Here is a 16,115-nt window from a genome sequence, read left to right on the forward strand (position 1 = left end):
AGATGGAGACTGGTGCCTGACACTGAGCTCTCACCATATTAGCACTCAATGATTACTTGAAATTTTACATGACAGTAGAAAAAACTTTCATCTTCTTTAAGCCACTGTTATTAGGGGCCTCTTTGTTACAGAAGCAAAACCTTGTATTAACTAAGACAAGGACAAAGAACAGATTTGTGGGCCTCCAGTTATTAGCTAAACCTGAACCTGCCTACCCTCTACTTGCCCAGACGCCTACTTGGCCCACACTTACCTAGTTTGCTCCCAATTCCTCCCATAATCCTCCAAACACTTCCCAAGTTTTCCACAAATTTAATGTACATGTCTCAAAAAGCCAATGGCAAGGGAGAAGTAAATAAAATAAAAATGGGATCAGGGAAAGAGGGTCCTTGACAAGCACAAGGGACAGGGGGCGAGTAAGGGAAGCTGGAGTAGAGCGGTCCCTTTCCTTGGGCATCACATTTCGTCCAAACCATAGTCCTCTTCAGGAAAGTCTCCCACCGTCACAGCTGATGGCTTGACGAAGGCGCCATATTTGGCCTGGCATTCGAAGTAGCGCTTCCCATTCACACTGTAAGCAATGATGGAGGAAGTATTGGTCAGAAGGCTCCAACACAGTTTTGACCCCAAGATGTTAGCTTGGGCAGGCTCACCCAAAAGAACACACATCCAGACTGACACACGTATGCACACATATGCCCACAGAGACACAGATGCTGGAGTAGGAATGGTGGTTACCTGCCATCATTTTTTCCTAGTGGTTCATCATAGCGGACACCAATCCAGTAACCAGGCTTGAAATCTGTGAGTCCTGTCCGGGGGAGAAATCCCAATGAACTCTCAGATGCAGCTCACCCCAGATTCATGCCTGCCCACTGAGGGTGGGGAAAACCGTGACTTAGCTGTCTCCACTACTATCCCTCAGACCACCTCCATCTCCTTAGATGAATGCAGCAGCTCCTTCACTGGCCTGTCTGCTCCAAGCCTGAACCCCTTTATCTACTCAACACCCTCAGCTAGAAGGGTTTCTAAAAAAGTCTAAGGGAAAGGGCACCACAGCCTTGCCCCAAATCCTTCAAAGCCTGCCCATACCACTCAGCATAAAATCTACAGTTTACGTTCAGTTGGTTTTTGACAAAAGCATCAAGACAACTCAGTGGTGAAAGAAGAGTCTTTTTAGTACACGACGCTGGAGCAAGTGTTTATCCACATGTAAAAGCACGCAGTTGGACTCGTAGCTCGCATCATCCATAAAAATCATTTCAAAGGAGACCAAAGAGCTAAAAGGATTAAAACTTAGAAGAAAACAAAAGGGTAAATCTTCATGACAATGGACTAAGTAATGGTTTTTTCCATAAGACACCAAAAGCATTAGTAACAACCAAAAATATAGATTAAGCTGGCCTTCAAAAAATATAAAACATTGCAGGGTATACCCTTTGGTTGGTTGATGATGCATGGAGGGGATTGTAACCATGGCAATGAAATATACGATAGAATGAATGTAAAGATAATGTTCTCCATGTAAATTATCACATAATTCACAATTAAAAAAAAAAAGATAGGAAACAAAAATGGCAAATGGTGAAGAAATGGAGGGCAATGGCTACACTGATGTTTACAATAGCCACTAACATAGGCTCTTTACTTTTTATAAAATATTTCATACTTTTTAAGAACATTAAATTCTTACAGAAGACTCTGATAAATCTTGAATTATCCTTTGGGAAAAAAAAATATATAAAACATTTTGGTGAAAGTGAAGGCAACAAACAGCACAGGAGAAAAGATCTGCAAATCATCTACCTAGTAAGTACCCTAACTGGAGTATATAAAGAACTCCTGGAAATCGACAACAAGACAAACAAACAAACCAACCCAAAAACAAGTCAAAATAAGCAAAGGATTGAGTAAGCATTTATTCAAAGAAAATACTCAATCAGCATGTGAAAAGATGTTCAATGCCATTAATCATTAGGGAAATGTCAATCAATACCACAATGAGATGCCATTTCACAATCTATAACCCAAAACCAACCAAATACAAACCACTGAATGGCGTCAACTCCAACTGACAATAACCTTAGAGTACAGTGGTTCCGTGGGAGAAAGATGAGGCGTTCTGCTCCCATAAAGATTTACAGCCTTGGAAACCCTGTGCAGGGTCACTATGAGTCGGAACCAACTCCACGGTACTTAACAACAACAGAAGCGAACAGCCCAATATGGTTTTCAAGACTGCAATCTTTATGAAAGCAAACTGCCACATCTTTCTCCAATGGAGCAACTGTTGGTTTGAGCTGCCAACCTCGCCATTAGCAGAGTGCTCAACCACTGCACCACCAAAGAGCCTCTAAGCACCATAGGATGGCTTTAAGGGTTAGAGAGGATGTAAAGAAATTGGAACCTTCCTACACTGTGGGTGGAAATGTAAAACAGCATAGCTGCTTTAGAAAACGCTCTGGCAGTGCCTCAAAGGGTCAAACACACCATGACCACTATTGCTGCTATTGTGGTTGCTAAGTGCTGTCATATAGACCCTGTACAGGGTTTCTGAGGAGCAGCTGGTGGGTTGAACTGCTGCCTTTGTGGATCACAGTCCAGTGCTGATCTACACCAGGAGTCCAAGTTACCATATGACCCAGCAATTTTACTCCTGTTGTTGCTGTTAGTGCAGCCAAGTCGGTTCCGACCCATAGAGCTCCTGTACAGGGTTTCCAAGGAGCAGCCGGTGAGCTTGAGCCACTGACCTTGCAGTTCAAACCGACTTTGCAATCTAGCACATTAACCCACAGCACCACACCAGGATTCCTAATTTTACTCGTAGGGATGGAAAACTGAAAACGTATCGTCTACACAAAAGTCTGTATATGAATATTCATAGCAGTACTATACATAATAGCCCAAATATGGAAACAACTCAAATGTCCTTCAATTGCTAAAACAAAATGTGGTTTATCTACATAATGGGTTATTAGTTAGGTACAGTCCTGATGTGGTGCTGTGAAGTGCACTATGAGTTGGAACTGACTCGATGGCACACAACAAAAACAACAGAAAGAAGAAATGAAGTATTGATACATGTTCTGGATAAACCATGAAAACAACAAGCTGAGTACAGAAACCCAACCACAAAAGACCACGTGCTATATGATTCCATTTATATGGATGGGTCAGGATAGGCAAATTCATAAGAGACAGAAAGCAGATTAGTGGTGATGGTAAGCAGAGAACCACTAACAACAGACAACAACCTGAGATCAAAATATATGACAATCTCTCCCGGAATAGAAGTACCCAAAGTAAACCCAATCTCTAAGACTGAAAAGAAGGAACCAGAGTATTAGTGTACTCCAACAAAACCACATATAGAAAACTGAAATGTAGCTTCGAGACTCCTAAGTGTAGAGGCAATAAAATGGATTTCAAGGACAAATTTAATAATAAAGAAACTAACTGCAACCCTAAAATTAGACCAAGCCCTACTCCAGCCCTAGCCAACCCGTACACCTACCCTAACCCAAGGCCTAACTATAATCCTAACAGTACAGGAAACCCTAGGCTTAGCCTTGACTTAGCCAGTCCTAACTCTAACTCCTGCCCCATTGCCCCTCCCCCAAAAAGACAGACCAGTGGTTGCCTAGTACCATGGGGTGGCGCTTAAGGATAAGCACTTGATTGCTATCCACAAGGTCAGCAGTTCAAACCTGCTGGCCACTCCTCAGAAACCCTATACAGGGTCATCATGAGTTGGAACCGTCTTGAAAGCACTGAACAACAACAGAATTATGGGAGTTGGGGGGAATGGGAAGTGACAGCTTATGGGCACAGGGTTTCTTTTTGGGGTGATAAAATGTTCTAAGATTGATTGTGATGACAGTTAAGACAATTTCATGAATATACTAAGCACCAATCCATTATATGTTGGTGGTACCACAAAGCACCCACAGTGCTCTCCAGGGTCTCCAAAGGCCCTTTGTGGTCTGACCCCGGCCGTGTCCCCCACCTCACCTCCTCCCTCCCTCCCCACCAAACACCCCAACCTTGTTCCAGCCTCAACCTCACAGCTTTTGTACTTGCTCCTTTGAGCTGAAACCCTCTTCCCTACCTTCCCACTGGCCCATTTCCTCCTTTCCTTCAGATAATTCCTCTACCAGAAAGCCCTCTTGGATTACTCTCAAACATGGGTCTGATACTTCCTCTCAGTCCACACACCCAATACACTGCCCTCATTTCAGTCCTGCCTACTCGAGTCTGTGTTTTCCCCATCCAGCTCTGACGATGTGCCCTTCAGCCCCCTCATCAAAGTTTTGATCATTCAGGCCTCTGAGTCCCCCGTCCCAGCTCCCAGCCTTGGACTCTCTGCTTGGGCTTCCCCACCACAGCCCAGTCATTCTGTTTGTGGCTATTTCTTTGCCCTGAACACTCTGGGTCATGGTCACTGTCAACTGGACTGGGCCCCCAGCACTGCCCACTTCAGGGCAGGGCCTCTGTGAGTTTTTGTGAAATGGCTGCGTGGGCCACGTACCTACATACATGACAGTGCCCCGGCGAGAGGGCTGTCCAGGCGCCCGCACCTCACAGCGGCTGCCCACAGAGATGGCATCAGCCTGGGTCCTCTCCTCGTTGAGAATCTGGTTAGCCTCAGCCTCCTGCTGCGCCCGCTCCTCTTCGTTGTATCGGCCTAGTTTGCTGCGCTTCAGGAAGGAGCGAACTGAGTCTGGCAGGGTAGGGGCAGGAGTCAGACACGGTCCCTGGGTGGAGGACTCTATGAATATCACCGCTGTAGGCTTGATAGTCTATTCTGGGTATCAGAGAGCTTGCCTGAGTCTCCCAAATGCTACCACCACTGCCCCAGCCCCTCCCCAGACTCCTGGGGTTCTCCCACAATCCAGAGACGAGAGGGATGAAGGATGACACCTGCCTCCAGCTTTTCCCATGCCTGTCTTCCCAAGTCCCATCCAGCCTCTGAAGCTCCCATGTCTTCTTCATCAGACAGATGTGATGTGCCCTCGTGCTTACGCTGACCTGTCCACTCCGCACAATCTACCATCAACCACATGCTCCATTTGTCCATGCTTCCATCTGCCCTATTCCATGTCTCCGTCCAACCCTGACCACTCCTCCATGTCCCTAAACCCCCATACCTCAGACCTACTCACGCCCACTCCATTCTCCCATGTCGCCATCTGCACCCCACAAGCCCTAATACCTCTCAGCCCACATGTGCGCTTCCTGTCCTATCTCCATGAACCCCCCCTCACATCCCCAATTCCAACCCACCCCCATTCTTCCATACCACTGAATCCCTCAAATTCTAATCCACACTGTCTGCCCCACATATCCATTGCCCACACTCCCTCTGGTCCCCATGTGCCCTGTACCTTGTCTCTGGTCATAGGCTTCCTGGGATATTTTGTATTTCTCCACCTTAGACACATCCTCGTATTCCCCAAGGTGGGCACCGCTGTGGTCAATGACCTGTGGCGAAGGCAGGACAGGTCAGTGGGGATGCACGGCCTTGGTTTCCACCAGCCCTTCACACTTGTTCACATTGTCATTATTTGGCTAAGTGGTCCACACAGTGAAACAGGGACCTTTTTCAGACTTGGCTCACAGGTGTGTCCCAGCACAACACAGACGCTCAACCTATAACTCACTGCCAGGGTCGATTCTGGCTGAAAGTGACCCTCTAAGAACCTACAGGGATTCCCAACTGTGCATCTTTCTGAGAACAGTCTCATCTTTCTCCCGAGGAGTAGCTAGTGGGTCTGAACTGCTGACCTTGTGGTTAGTAGCCTGAGGCTTAATCCACTGCGCCACCAGTGCTCCTTAGATGCTCAACAGTAACAAACAGTCAGTTCTTTGTGCACATTGGCTTCTCAAGTCTGGCAGCCTTCAATTAAGATTATAGCTATAGCTCATCCTCAGGATAGTCAATTCCATCCTGAGGATGTTTCCTCTTCTGCAAAGTGAGGAATCTTTCTAGGCTTACCTATGGATTTAAGCCATCATTTAACAAAGATGCACTTAGAGGTCACTCCAGGTGCTGAGGACACAACAGGACTGGGAAACAACAGAGAGGCACATTTCTGGCCTCAGGGCACTATGGTGGAGGGGGGAGATAGAAAGTAAAGCTGCTCAAGGATCAAAATGCAGAGAATGTACAAGGATAAGAGCTGAGAAGAAAAATCAAATATAGCAAAGACGGGAAAAGTGAAAAGGCAACATTTCATACTGACCATCTTCAGTTAGAGAAAATGACATCTAATTAGAGACTGGAAGGAGGGGTGAACGAAAAATAATATAAAAAATACCCATTCAGGCAGTGGTAACAGCATATGCAAAGGCCCTGAGGTCGAGCTTGCCTGTGATGTCTGAGAAGCGAGTGTGGTTGGTGCACACCTGGAGTGGGGGGAGGAGAAGGGGAGGCAGAGAGGACAATATGAACTGACCCACACAGAGGTCCTGCCTCAATGCTCACCCCACTCCACTTCACACTCCAGGCCTGTCTACTCTGTATTTTCTGTTCCCGCTACCTGGCATTTCCTTCCCACCTTGTCTACATTTCCTTCAACTGCAGGACAGGGCACAGCCTGTATCTACTAACTAAATCAAGGAGTTGATAGTGGTGGTGGTGGGGGGCGGTTGTCTCAGGCAGGAAGGCCTTACGTGGATGCGGCAGCCATCGTCCACAGGGTACGAGCCCAAGAGTGCATCCTCCTGGTCCAGTTTGCTGTAGAACTTGTCTTCCGGTCCATAGAGTTCCAGCTCCATACACGAAGCAGGACTGCCCACTACCAGCTCCAGTTTACACTGCAAGGAGGGGGCTGGGTTAGTGGACGGGCTGCCCGTACCTGTTCCCACAATCACACCCAGTTCCTGGTCCTGCTCCCGGACCCCTCAGGTTCCACCGGGTTATCTCTGGGCCCGACCAACCAAGGTCCCGACACCCATACCCCGATTCTCAGTAATCTGTCTTTCTTCCTGGCCTCATCCCTACACTCAGAAATCTCTGGTTCTCCCTGGCCTGGCGCCCGTCCCCCGAGTCCCGATTCCTGATCCCTGGAATTTTAAATTATCTCGGGTTCGACCTCTCTCCACGTTCAGGATCCCCCATCTCTTCTTTGTCCCACCCCTCAAACCCAAACGCCCCGCCTCCTCCGGGCCCCGCCCCCCAGGCCACACCTTGAACTCAGCGATGGTGAGGCTGCGACTGTACCGCTTTTCACTGCGAAAGCTGTTGAGGGTGCTGCTGATGAAAACAGTCACCGTGGGCGCTGATATCCCGGTCACCTCCATGTCGCTGCGCCTCCCGGGGCTCTCTGCCCTATTCAACCGCTTCACACCGGCTCCGCAGTCGCAGGCCGCCGCTTCTGGACTATCAGTTCCTCCCCCTGCTCCTGGACCTGGCCAATCCACGCTCTCCCGCAGAGAACATCAGCCAATCGCCGTCGTTTCTTCTCCACCGCCGGGATGAGAGCCATCCTGTCGTCATGAGTGGGCTCAGCCAATCCTGAGAGGCCTTCCATGGTTCACGGATCTCCCAATAGGGGCCTTGCAAACGACCGGAGAACGGAGGCTGAAGCCAAGAGGGAAGACTGGCAAGAGTGATCCTCACCCGTTTGGTGAACTCGCGCATGTGCACTGCCTTTCAGCGTATCGAAAAGCAATGACTCCCTCCATTTACGCTCAGTGTTTTGCGGGCTATTCTTAACTCTTGTATCAGATCTATGCTATTGCACGGCCGAAAAACAGAGAAGTTACTCTAGTAGACCATAAGACCGAAGTAAATAATTAAACAAACTAAAGGAGCTCTGGTAGCGTAGTGGTTACGAATCGGGCTGCGAACCTTAAGGTCAGCGGTTCGAAACTACCAGTCGCTCCGCGGGAGAAAGATGAGGCTTTCTACTCCCGTAAAGATTTACACCCTCGGAAACCCTGTACAGGGTCGCTATGGGTCGGAACCGACTCGATGGCACTTAACAACAACAACAGGACGGAGGGAAGCTAAGCACAAAGCAACTAGGGGTGTGTGACGGATGCTCCGCCCCTCTTTTGAGAAGGAACCTGGCTTGAGTTGAACCTTCTCGCGATCCGTAGCGCGGCAGAGCAAGCGTAGTAGTGCGTCGCTATGGAACCGGATGGGACCTATGAACCGGGTTTCGTGGGTATTCGGTTCTGTCAGGAATGGTGAGACTGGGTAAGCAGGTGAGGCTGGGCAGTAGGAATGGTCTCAGGAATGATTTCTGATCTCTTCCTCTCCGCAGTAACAACATGTTGTATCCCAAAGAGGACAAAGAGAACCGCATTCTGCTCTACGCGGTGAGGGCGAGCATGCGGGCGCCCCCCGGTTTCTTACACGCGTCTGTCTACTGGTCTCCAATTTAGCCCCACCCCAAGTTCACATGACTGATCTGTCCTCCCCCCCACCCGACGTGACTTGGTTTCGCTTCCCAATCCTCCTCCTCGTGAACCCGATGCTCCCATAGTACCCATGCCGACACATTCCTTCCCTTCTCTCCCATCTGGGACCTCGCGGTGACCTCGCTCTTCCCGCTCCCCCGTCACACATAGTGCTGAAACTGTGATTACCAGCAAGAAGCCGACAACAGCTACATCTACGTCAACAAGATCACGCACGAAGTGGATGAACTGACCCAGATCATTGCAGACGTGTCCCAGGACCCCACACTACCGCGGACCGAGGACCACCCGTGTCAGAAGTGTGGCCACAAGGAGGCGGTGTTCTTCCAATCACACAGTGCCCGGGCTGAGGACGCTATGCGCCTTTACTACGTGTGCACGGCCCCGCACTGCGGCCACCGCTGGACTGAGTGATCGTGTCACCCTCCCCTCCCCTCCCCTGTGTGCTATAAAAGAGCCGATTTCTTTGAGCACGTTTCCTGTGTTTATTTGCCTCTCCTGTGCGGGACGCCAGGTGCACCATCTCACGCCGCGCGGTGCAGGGTGCGGTGCTGTGCGTAGGCGTCGGGTCTCGAGCTGGTGAAACCGCAGTCCTCACACACGTGCAGCTTCTCGCGGCGCTCTCGATAAGCGTAGCTGGCAGGCTGCCCGTGCACCTTGGCGAGATGCGCTTCCAGTGAGCAGCGCTGGGTAAAAGCTTTGCCGCATGATCCGCAACGGAACGGCCGGATTCCTGCTCAGCAGAGGATGCATGGGGACAGTGGCGTCTCTGCCTTGCTCTCCTACATCCCTCCACCCCATGCTGGCTGGTACCCTCTGTCACCCTGAGAACATGAGCCAGACACCTGTCCTCAGTCCCCCCCGTGGAGATTCGTCCCCTGGGGATGAGTGATCCCTGTCTTCTCCAGTGTGGGATCTGAAGCTTGTGGCCAGCACTTCTTTCTACCCACATCAAGCCGAGTTCTGCTTTAGGGCCTCCTTACATCCCTCTGCCAGGGGACGAGGTAAACCATGTCCCAAGTCGCCTGTTAACTGTTCCTGCCCCATATTCACAAATTCTGGGTACTCCAGATCCCCAAGAGCTTCCCTCCATTTTACCTCTGCCCACCTGTGTGTGTCCTCATGTGACGCTTGAGATCAAAGGCATCATGGAAGCCCTTACTGCAGTAGTGGCAAACGTGGCGACGCGCTGGGCTGTGACATTTGAGGTGCCGTGTCAGCATCCGCTGCAGTGGAAAAGCCTTGGGGCAGAGTGGACAGCCAAGTGCCCTGGGGCTTCTGGAAGCCATAGTCATAGTGTCCTGCGGGGACTGTGCGGGGGACATGGGAGTTAGCCACTGGGGCCCGTTCCTGCCCACCCTCAGGACTCCAGAGACCAGGGAGGTCTGGGAAGGCTAGAGACTGCTATGAATGTGTCAGCGGCACTCTAAGACCTTCCCTGACTAGCCCATCTCCTTTACTCTTCCTTACAGTCCTTCAAAGCATTTGCCATCTGATTTTAGTCTGTATTCATTCCTAAGGAGCTCTGGTAAGCGTAGTGGTTACGAATCGGGCTGCGAACCTCTAAGTCAGCAGTTCGAAACCACCAGCTGTTCCGCAGGAGAACCATGAGGCTTTCTGCTCCCATAAAGATTTACAGTGTCGAAGCCCTTTATAGGGTCGCTATGAGTTGGAAGTGACTAACAGCCCTGACTACCCCAACCATAAACCATACCTGTGACTTGGATACATAATGGAAGAATGTAGGAGTTGGGTCTTAATCTGTTCCATACCCAGCCCCTAGAACAACGCCTGGCTGTCAATGAACAATGAAATCATGAAATCGTCTCAAGCACAGGTGTCCTGCAGTGGGTGCATTCCTTCCAGCGCACACACAGCTGAGAGCACTCTCCCATCAAGAACTGCCAGTTACCTCATCAGATCTAACAAAGCCAATCACCATCATGGTTCAATCCTATTCTCCTGCCCCAGGCAAAACAGCTCAGGAGTCAGGGACTCTGGCTACCCACCCTAAAGAAATGGTGCTTGGGATGAGACCTGTGTGGTAGCTAGTAGGAAAGGAAGGACCTTCCTAGCCTTGAGTATAATGTGTGGAAAGGCCCTGAGGCAAGAGCGCAAGAGCAGAGGACTCTAAGCATAAAGGGAAGTCAGGTTCACTGGAGGACCAAAGTGCACAGGGGTGAAACATCAGGGGCTTGTGGGCTGTTTGCAGACTCACCGCTGCCCAAGAGTCCCCAAGGCCTGAAGACTGGTGTATTGGTGGTCCTCCTATGCTGCTGCAATCTGAGGAGATGAAGCCAGACCCTGATGCTTTGCCTGCCCCCTGGGCCTCACCCCCAAGTCCAGTGAGAGGCCCACCTGGAACATAGGCATCTCCCCGGAGCTGGTCAGGGAGCTGGCCCCAATTGGGAGGCTGTGGACGCCGACTCCTGACCAGAAAGACACGGGGCATTGTCTCCAGAAAGGTGAGCTGGCTCCCTGCACACATGCATGACTCCCACCACCTGCTGCTGGACCTAACCCTGGTGGGGAGGAAGGAGGGAGGGGAGAAATTGGAGGAGACTCCTCCATGCAAATTCTGTAATAATCTGAGGATCCCACTTAGGTGGCTTCACTTTGTGGTGGGGCCCACCCTTCAGCCTCTCTCTCCTGCCCCAGGTATGTAGGGCAGTCTCCAGGAACAGACACATGCTAGGACTTACCCAAGAAGGGGCAAGCAAGAGCCAGAGGGGGCCAAAGCAGCTCTTGGGGGTGTGGAGGGGAACATGGACCCCCGGGGGCCTGAATTTCTCCCCAGGAAACAGACAGAGTGGAGGACCTGAGTGTTTGCCAGGCAAATCAGTCACCACCGGACAGGCAGCAGCCAGCAGCCTGCTTGGTTATTCAAATCACAGCAGCTGCCTTGAAGCAGGGGAGGGGGTGGCTGTGATTGCCCTGTTCCCCAGTGTGTAGGCTTCAGGCTGTGCATCCTTGGGCAGGAGGCCCACTGCCTGGTCTTCAGATGCCCAGAGTAAACATTAGATTGGAAATGCTGTTCAGGTGTCTCTCAGTTACCGCCATCAGTCAATGCTGACTCACAGTGATTTTACATAGGGTTTCCGAGAGCACAAAGCCTCGGAGCGACTGGTGTGTCTGAATTACTGATGTTTCCGTTAGCTGTCTAGTGCTTATCCTACAGCACCATCTAATCTGTTGCTATTCCACTCTGGTGACTACCTGGGGTACTTTGCTCTGCCCCCACGTCTCCCATGGTCCAGGACCCACCCGACCCCAGCACTTTGGCAAGGCTGTCTTCTGATGGTCAGTGTTAAGGCATTACCAGAGGATTTTAAATATTCTCCAAGTAGTCCCAGTCCTTCATTTGTTCCCCTAACAATTTTCTGAGCTCCAACTATAGCCTCAGTGAGGTACACTAACAATAGGCACAACCAATGACTCCAACATCCCTCGGAACGTGAAGTTGGCGTTGGACCCGGCAGTGTTTCCTTCTGTTATATTCAGGACCAGGCCACCCTGAGCTAGCTTGCCAACAACTAAGCTCAGCGTTGAAGATGAACACAGAAGTTAGTCCATAGGGGAGGTACACTGTTGACCAGGGGTACTCCAGAATGATCAAGGTTCTGGTGGTCAAACCCAGGTGGAGTGACGGGGGCTGTGATGGGGGTACTGAAGGGGACCTGATCCAGCCTATGGGTTCAGGCCTTCTGGATGTGAATCCTGAAGAAAGAAAACAATGTGAGTGAGGGTGGAGATGTTCCAGGCACAGGGACAGCTTATGCCAAGGCCTGGTGGTGTGAGAAGGATTCATTCTCCTTCCATTCACATTTCTGAGGGGCAGGCCCACTGATTCATTGCAGGAAGCAATGGGCTTTGGTGTATAGCACAGAGCTTGGTCAGATCATCTCTGCAGGGCCTGGGGCAAATCACTTTCCTGCTCAGCCTGTTTGTTCACCTGGGCAATAAGACTAATGAGTCCCCACACCGCTGGTTTGTGTCGAGCTGGTTTGTGTTGAGCCACGAGGAGCACTTGGGGAGGGGTTTAGCACCGTGGTCTAGAGTGCATAGGAAGTCTCAATTGGCGCCTCTGTAAAATGTGGCTTTAAATAGCTCCATCTCACAAGATTGTTGGATTTCAAGTAGTCATGAGTGGTGGCCCTAGGACAGGCCTGGCAGCTCAGCACCTAGGAGCTGCTTGGTAGTTGTGACTGCTACCTGGAGGCCTGGGGGAGACGTGAAAGGCAGGTGGTGAGTTGAGTGAAGAATGAACTTGCATGCAGATTGGGAGAAGCCAGTTTGTTTGTTCTCCAGAGCCTAGGCCTCCATGCCCACTACCATATATATCCTGGCAACTGGTTTCTTTGTTGTGGCTGAAAACAGGTTAAGAAATCTGGTATTGGGTGTCTTCGCTTGCCCTTAGACCCTCCCTCTGGGCTTTTCTTGCGCTATCCCGAGGAGGCTCAGGCAGGTGGGCTGCATTGCCTGGACTCAAAAGTTCTCTGGCTTCCAGCAAGGTTTTGACATTGGGGACTCTGCAGGAGATGGAAGGAGAGAACATAGTTCAGTGTTGATTCTCCCAGCTCCCTTCTTGTGGGGTTGCCAGGGACTGGCTGTCTCCCTCCTAAGGCAGTTTCCCCAAGGCAGTCCTCTCTTCAGGGCTTGCTCTTCTGTGTTCCTGTTCTCTCTCTTCATGCCCTTGGTCTTGGAAATGGTAAAGCTCTCCTTTAGTACTTGTCCTAGGGGCTGCACCAGCCCTCACAGTCTGCCCACATCTTTGCAAATGGGCCTTTTATAACTCTTCTTGAAATATTCCATGTGAGCAACACTTTCTTCTTTCTGCTGGGAACCTTCTAGTTTACACACCTCATGTGTATATGTATTCCTCCCTCTATCCTTGGTGTAAGGAGCTCTGGTAGCGTAGTGGTTACAAATCAGGCTGCGAACCGCGAGGGTCAGCAGTCCGAAACTACCAGCTATTCTGCCGGAGAAAGATGAGGCTTTCTGTTCCTGCCTCGGAAACCCTGTACAGGGTCACTATGAGTCTGAACTGACTCCACAGCACATAACCACCACCATCCTGGGTGTGGTGCCATGGGTTAATGCACTGAACTGCAAAGTCAGTTTGAATTGCAAGGTCAGCAGTTCAAGCTCACCAGCCACTCCCTGGGAACCCTATACAGGGTCACTATGAGTCAGAACCCACTCAACAACACTTAACAACAAATCTCCACACTTACAAGTAGTTTAACTAAGTGGTTTGTCCAAAAAGGAGGAAGTCTGGATTCCAGGGCAGAAGAGCTAGAAATGGAAGACACGCTGAATTCTCTCTAACTGCCTATGAGTCCAGCCTTCTTTCTTACTGAGAGGACCCCAATTTTGTTTGATCAGTAACGTGTCCAGGACAGAGGTTAGTCCAGGTGAATCGAAGCAGTCTCCATTCTTGTTGCCCAAGACTGACCTGGAGGAGAGGGTCTCTTGAAAGTCTCTGGTAAGGATTTGCACCCTGACTTCTGATAGCTAGCCTGCCTTTGCTCCTGGTTGGTTTCGGGCATACTGGTGGATGTCACAACAGCCATGTTACTACCATGAGGTGCTAAGATGGAGGACAAAATTCAGGCTCACAGAGGGTGATGGAGCAAGAAAGGAAGAGGTTAGGCCTAGGATGACCGAAAAACAACACATGTCCTTACTTTCCAGGTACTTGCATTCCTGTAAGCCATGTGCTTGCTGTGTGGAGATGAAGCCTTTACTGTGAGACAGGAGCGAGTCCCAAGGTGGCCTAATAGTGGGGGCCTCTGCAAAGCAATAAATTGTTTAATAATAGTCTTTGTGACTTCTATAGTCTTTGTGACTTCAATACAATAATTGGGTGGGACTATACAAATAAGATGATTGTGGCTCCCCAAAGGTGTTTGACAGCTTGCTGTTGATGCAAATAAGATGTATGGAACCTGTGATGATTAAGGTTTTTTGTTTTTTTTTAATGTTTTATTGTGAATTATGTGATCATTTACATGGGAGAACATTAGTTTTACATTCATCCTATCGTATATCGTTTCATTGCCATGGTTACAATCCCCTCCATGCATCATCAACCAACCAAAGGGTAAACACTACAGATGATAAAGGTTTTGAGTCAACTTGTGTGGGCCGTGATTTCAGTGGTTTGGTAGTTATGCGATGTACTTTGGATTATATAATGCCTGTCTCCCTTTTGTGATCGAAGGTAATGATCCTTGATTTTGTGACGTGCCACTCTCTATGCCTGTGGCTATGATTCCACTTGGTAGTAAGTTGTCCATTATGTTAATGAAGCAGGATTAGGGGGTGATGGATCGAGTCATCACCTTATTAGAGGGTGTGGCTCAAGCCACTACTCTCATCCCAGTCACCATCCTTATTCAAGTAACACCTTTTCCCACATAAGAAGAGTTGCCTTTAGGGTCTGGTCTACACCCAAGGTATATACGAATACTCTCGATTCTGCACCTCACTTGTCATCATCTGCCCTCTGGTTCTTGAGCCAGCAGCCTGTCATCTAATCCATTTTGCCACCTTCTGCAGTCTTGTAGGCCAGCACCCTGTTGTCTCATTGACTGGTTTGGGTTCATTCATCAACCCATCCAACTTTGTGAGTCGGGAGGAACCTGCTGTCTGACCCCTGATTTGGGATTTGCTAGCCACAATCTTGTAAGCCATATCTTAAATGATGAATTCTGTAAGATGTTGCAATGAATTATGGGAACTAAAGGTACTAAGGGGAGGAGGAAGATTGGTGTGAAAGATGGAGTGACACAGCAGTCTGGGCAAGTTGGACATCTTTAATCACTACCTGATCCTTCTAAAAGAAATTTATGTAGCAACTGAGGCCAAGCTAAGCAGAGGCAAGAATAGTGAGGTCTTCAGCCATTATTTTTTTTGAACTGTGGGGAGCCAAGGAGAGATAGGGCGGGGAGCCTTCCTGCAAGTCCTCGACTCTCCAGGTTTCCCGAGGCAGGGAGAAGGAGCCTTGAGAAATAACTAATAATGGGACAAACACCAAGTTTGATTTTATTAGTAAAATAATGTTGTGAACGTCTCTTGGTCTTAAATGTCATGAAAAGATTCTGCCTTCTGTGGTCCCCATTACTCCTCTGACCTCACCTCTTACATGCCCCTTCACTCAATTTCTGCTGTCCTGGCTTTGTTTTAGGTCCTTACACAAGACCATGTTTGAGGACCCCACAGGGCCTTTCCGTTGAGCATACTGCCACCGTGGATGCTTTCTTGAGGTGTCCATGTGGTCCATGTGTCTGTGTAGTCTCTGTTTAAATATTAATGTCTCAGAAAGACCTTTCCTAACCCTTCAACAAGCACAGTTAATCCTTGTAGCCCACCTACTACTAGGCAGCTAATTTGTGGTCTCCGCCCCCCATGTTGCAGCTTCATTTCCTTTATATATAAATATAAACATACATACATATATACATATATGTATTTAAGTTTATATTGTGAATTGAGTAATAGTCAACATGGAAGAACATCAGTTTTACATTCATCCTCTTGTATTTCATTTCATTGCAATGATTACAATCCCCTCCATGCGTCATCATTCAACAGCATTTGCTTCTATTCCTTCTGTTTTGTTTTTTTAAGGTTTTTATTGTGGATTGAGTGAAAGTTTACAGGGCAGATCATCAGTTTTACATTCA

At 49.3% G+C, this 16,115-nt stretch overlaps 3 protein-coding genes across 3 annotated transcripts; 1 reads left to right on the forward strand and 2 right to left on the reverse strand.

Annotated features, from left to right (window-relative positions):
* Window positions 1-456: 456 nt before the first annotated feature.
* On the reverse strand, window positions 457-7,302 carry TBCB (tubulin folding cofactor B). The gene is made up of 6 exons (XM_006867333.1): window positions 7,189-7,302; window positions 6,673-6,816; window positions 5,385-5,481; window positions 4,529-4,720; window positions 739-811; window positions 457-571 (listed from the first exon to the last, which is right to left on the reverse strand). The coding sequence occupies exons 1-6, from the start codon at window positions 7,300-7,302 to the stop codon at window positions 457-459; spliced, it is 735 nt and encodes a 244-aa protein (XP_006867395.1).
* Window positions 7,303-8,134: 832 nt separating this feature from the next.
* Window positions 8,135-8,841, forward strand: POLR2I (polymerase (RNA) II (DNA directed) polypeptide I, 14.5kDa). The gene is given in 3 exon segments (XM_006878397.1): window positions 8,135-8,193; window positions 8,271-8,325; window positions 8,578-8,841. Coding segments are annotated over 3 exon segments (378 nt in total).
* A 110-nt stretch (window positions 8,842-8,951) lies between these two features.
* On the reverse strand, window positions 8,952-10,879 carry OVOL3 (ovo-like zinc finger 3). The gene is made up of 3 exons (XM_006867334.1): window positions 10,646-10,879; window positions 9,536-9,737; window positions 8,952-9,160 (listed from the first exon to the last, which is right to left on the reverse strand). Exons 1-3 carry the CDS (start codon window positions 10,877-10,879, stop codon window positions 8,952-8,954), a joined length of 645 nt encoding a protein of 214 aa, XP_006867396.1.
* Window positions 10,880-16,115: the final 5,236 nt, after the last annotated feature.

Source organism: Chrysochloris asiatica, unplaced genomic scaffold (assembly GCF_000296735.1).
Source record: "Chrysochloris asiatica unplaced genomic scaffold, ChrAsi1.0 scaffold00104, whole genome shotgun sequence".
In the NCBI taxonomy this organism is placed as follows: domain Eukaryota; kingdom Metazoa; phylum Chordata; class Mammalia; order Afrosoricida; family Chrysochloridae; genus Chrysochloris; species Chrysochloris asiatica.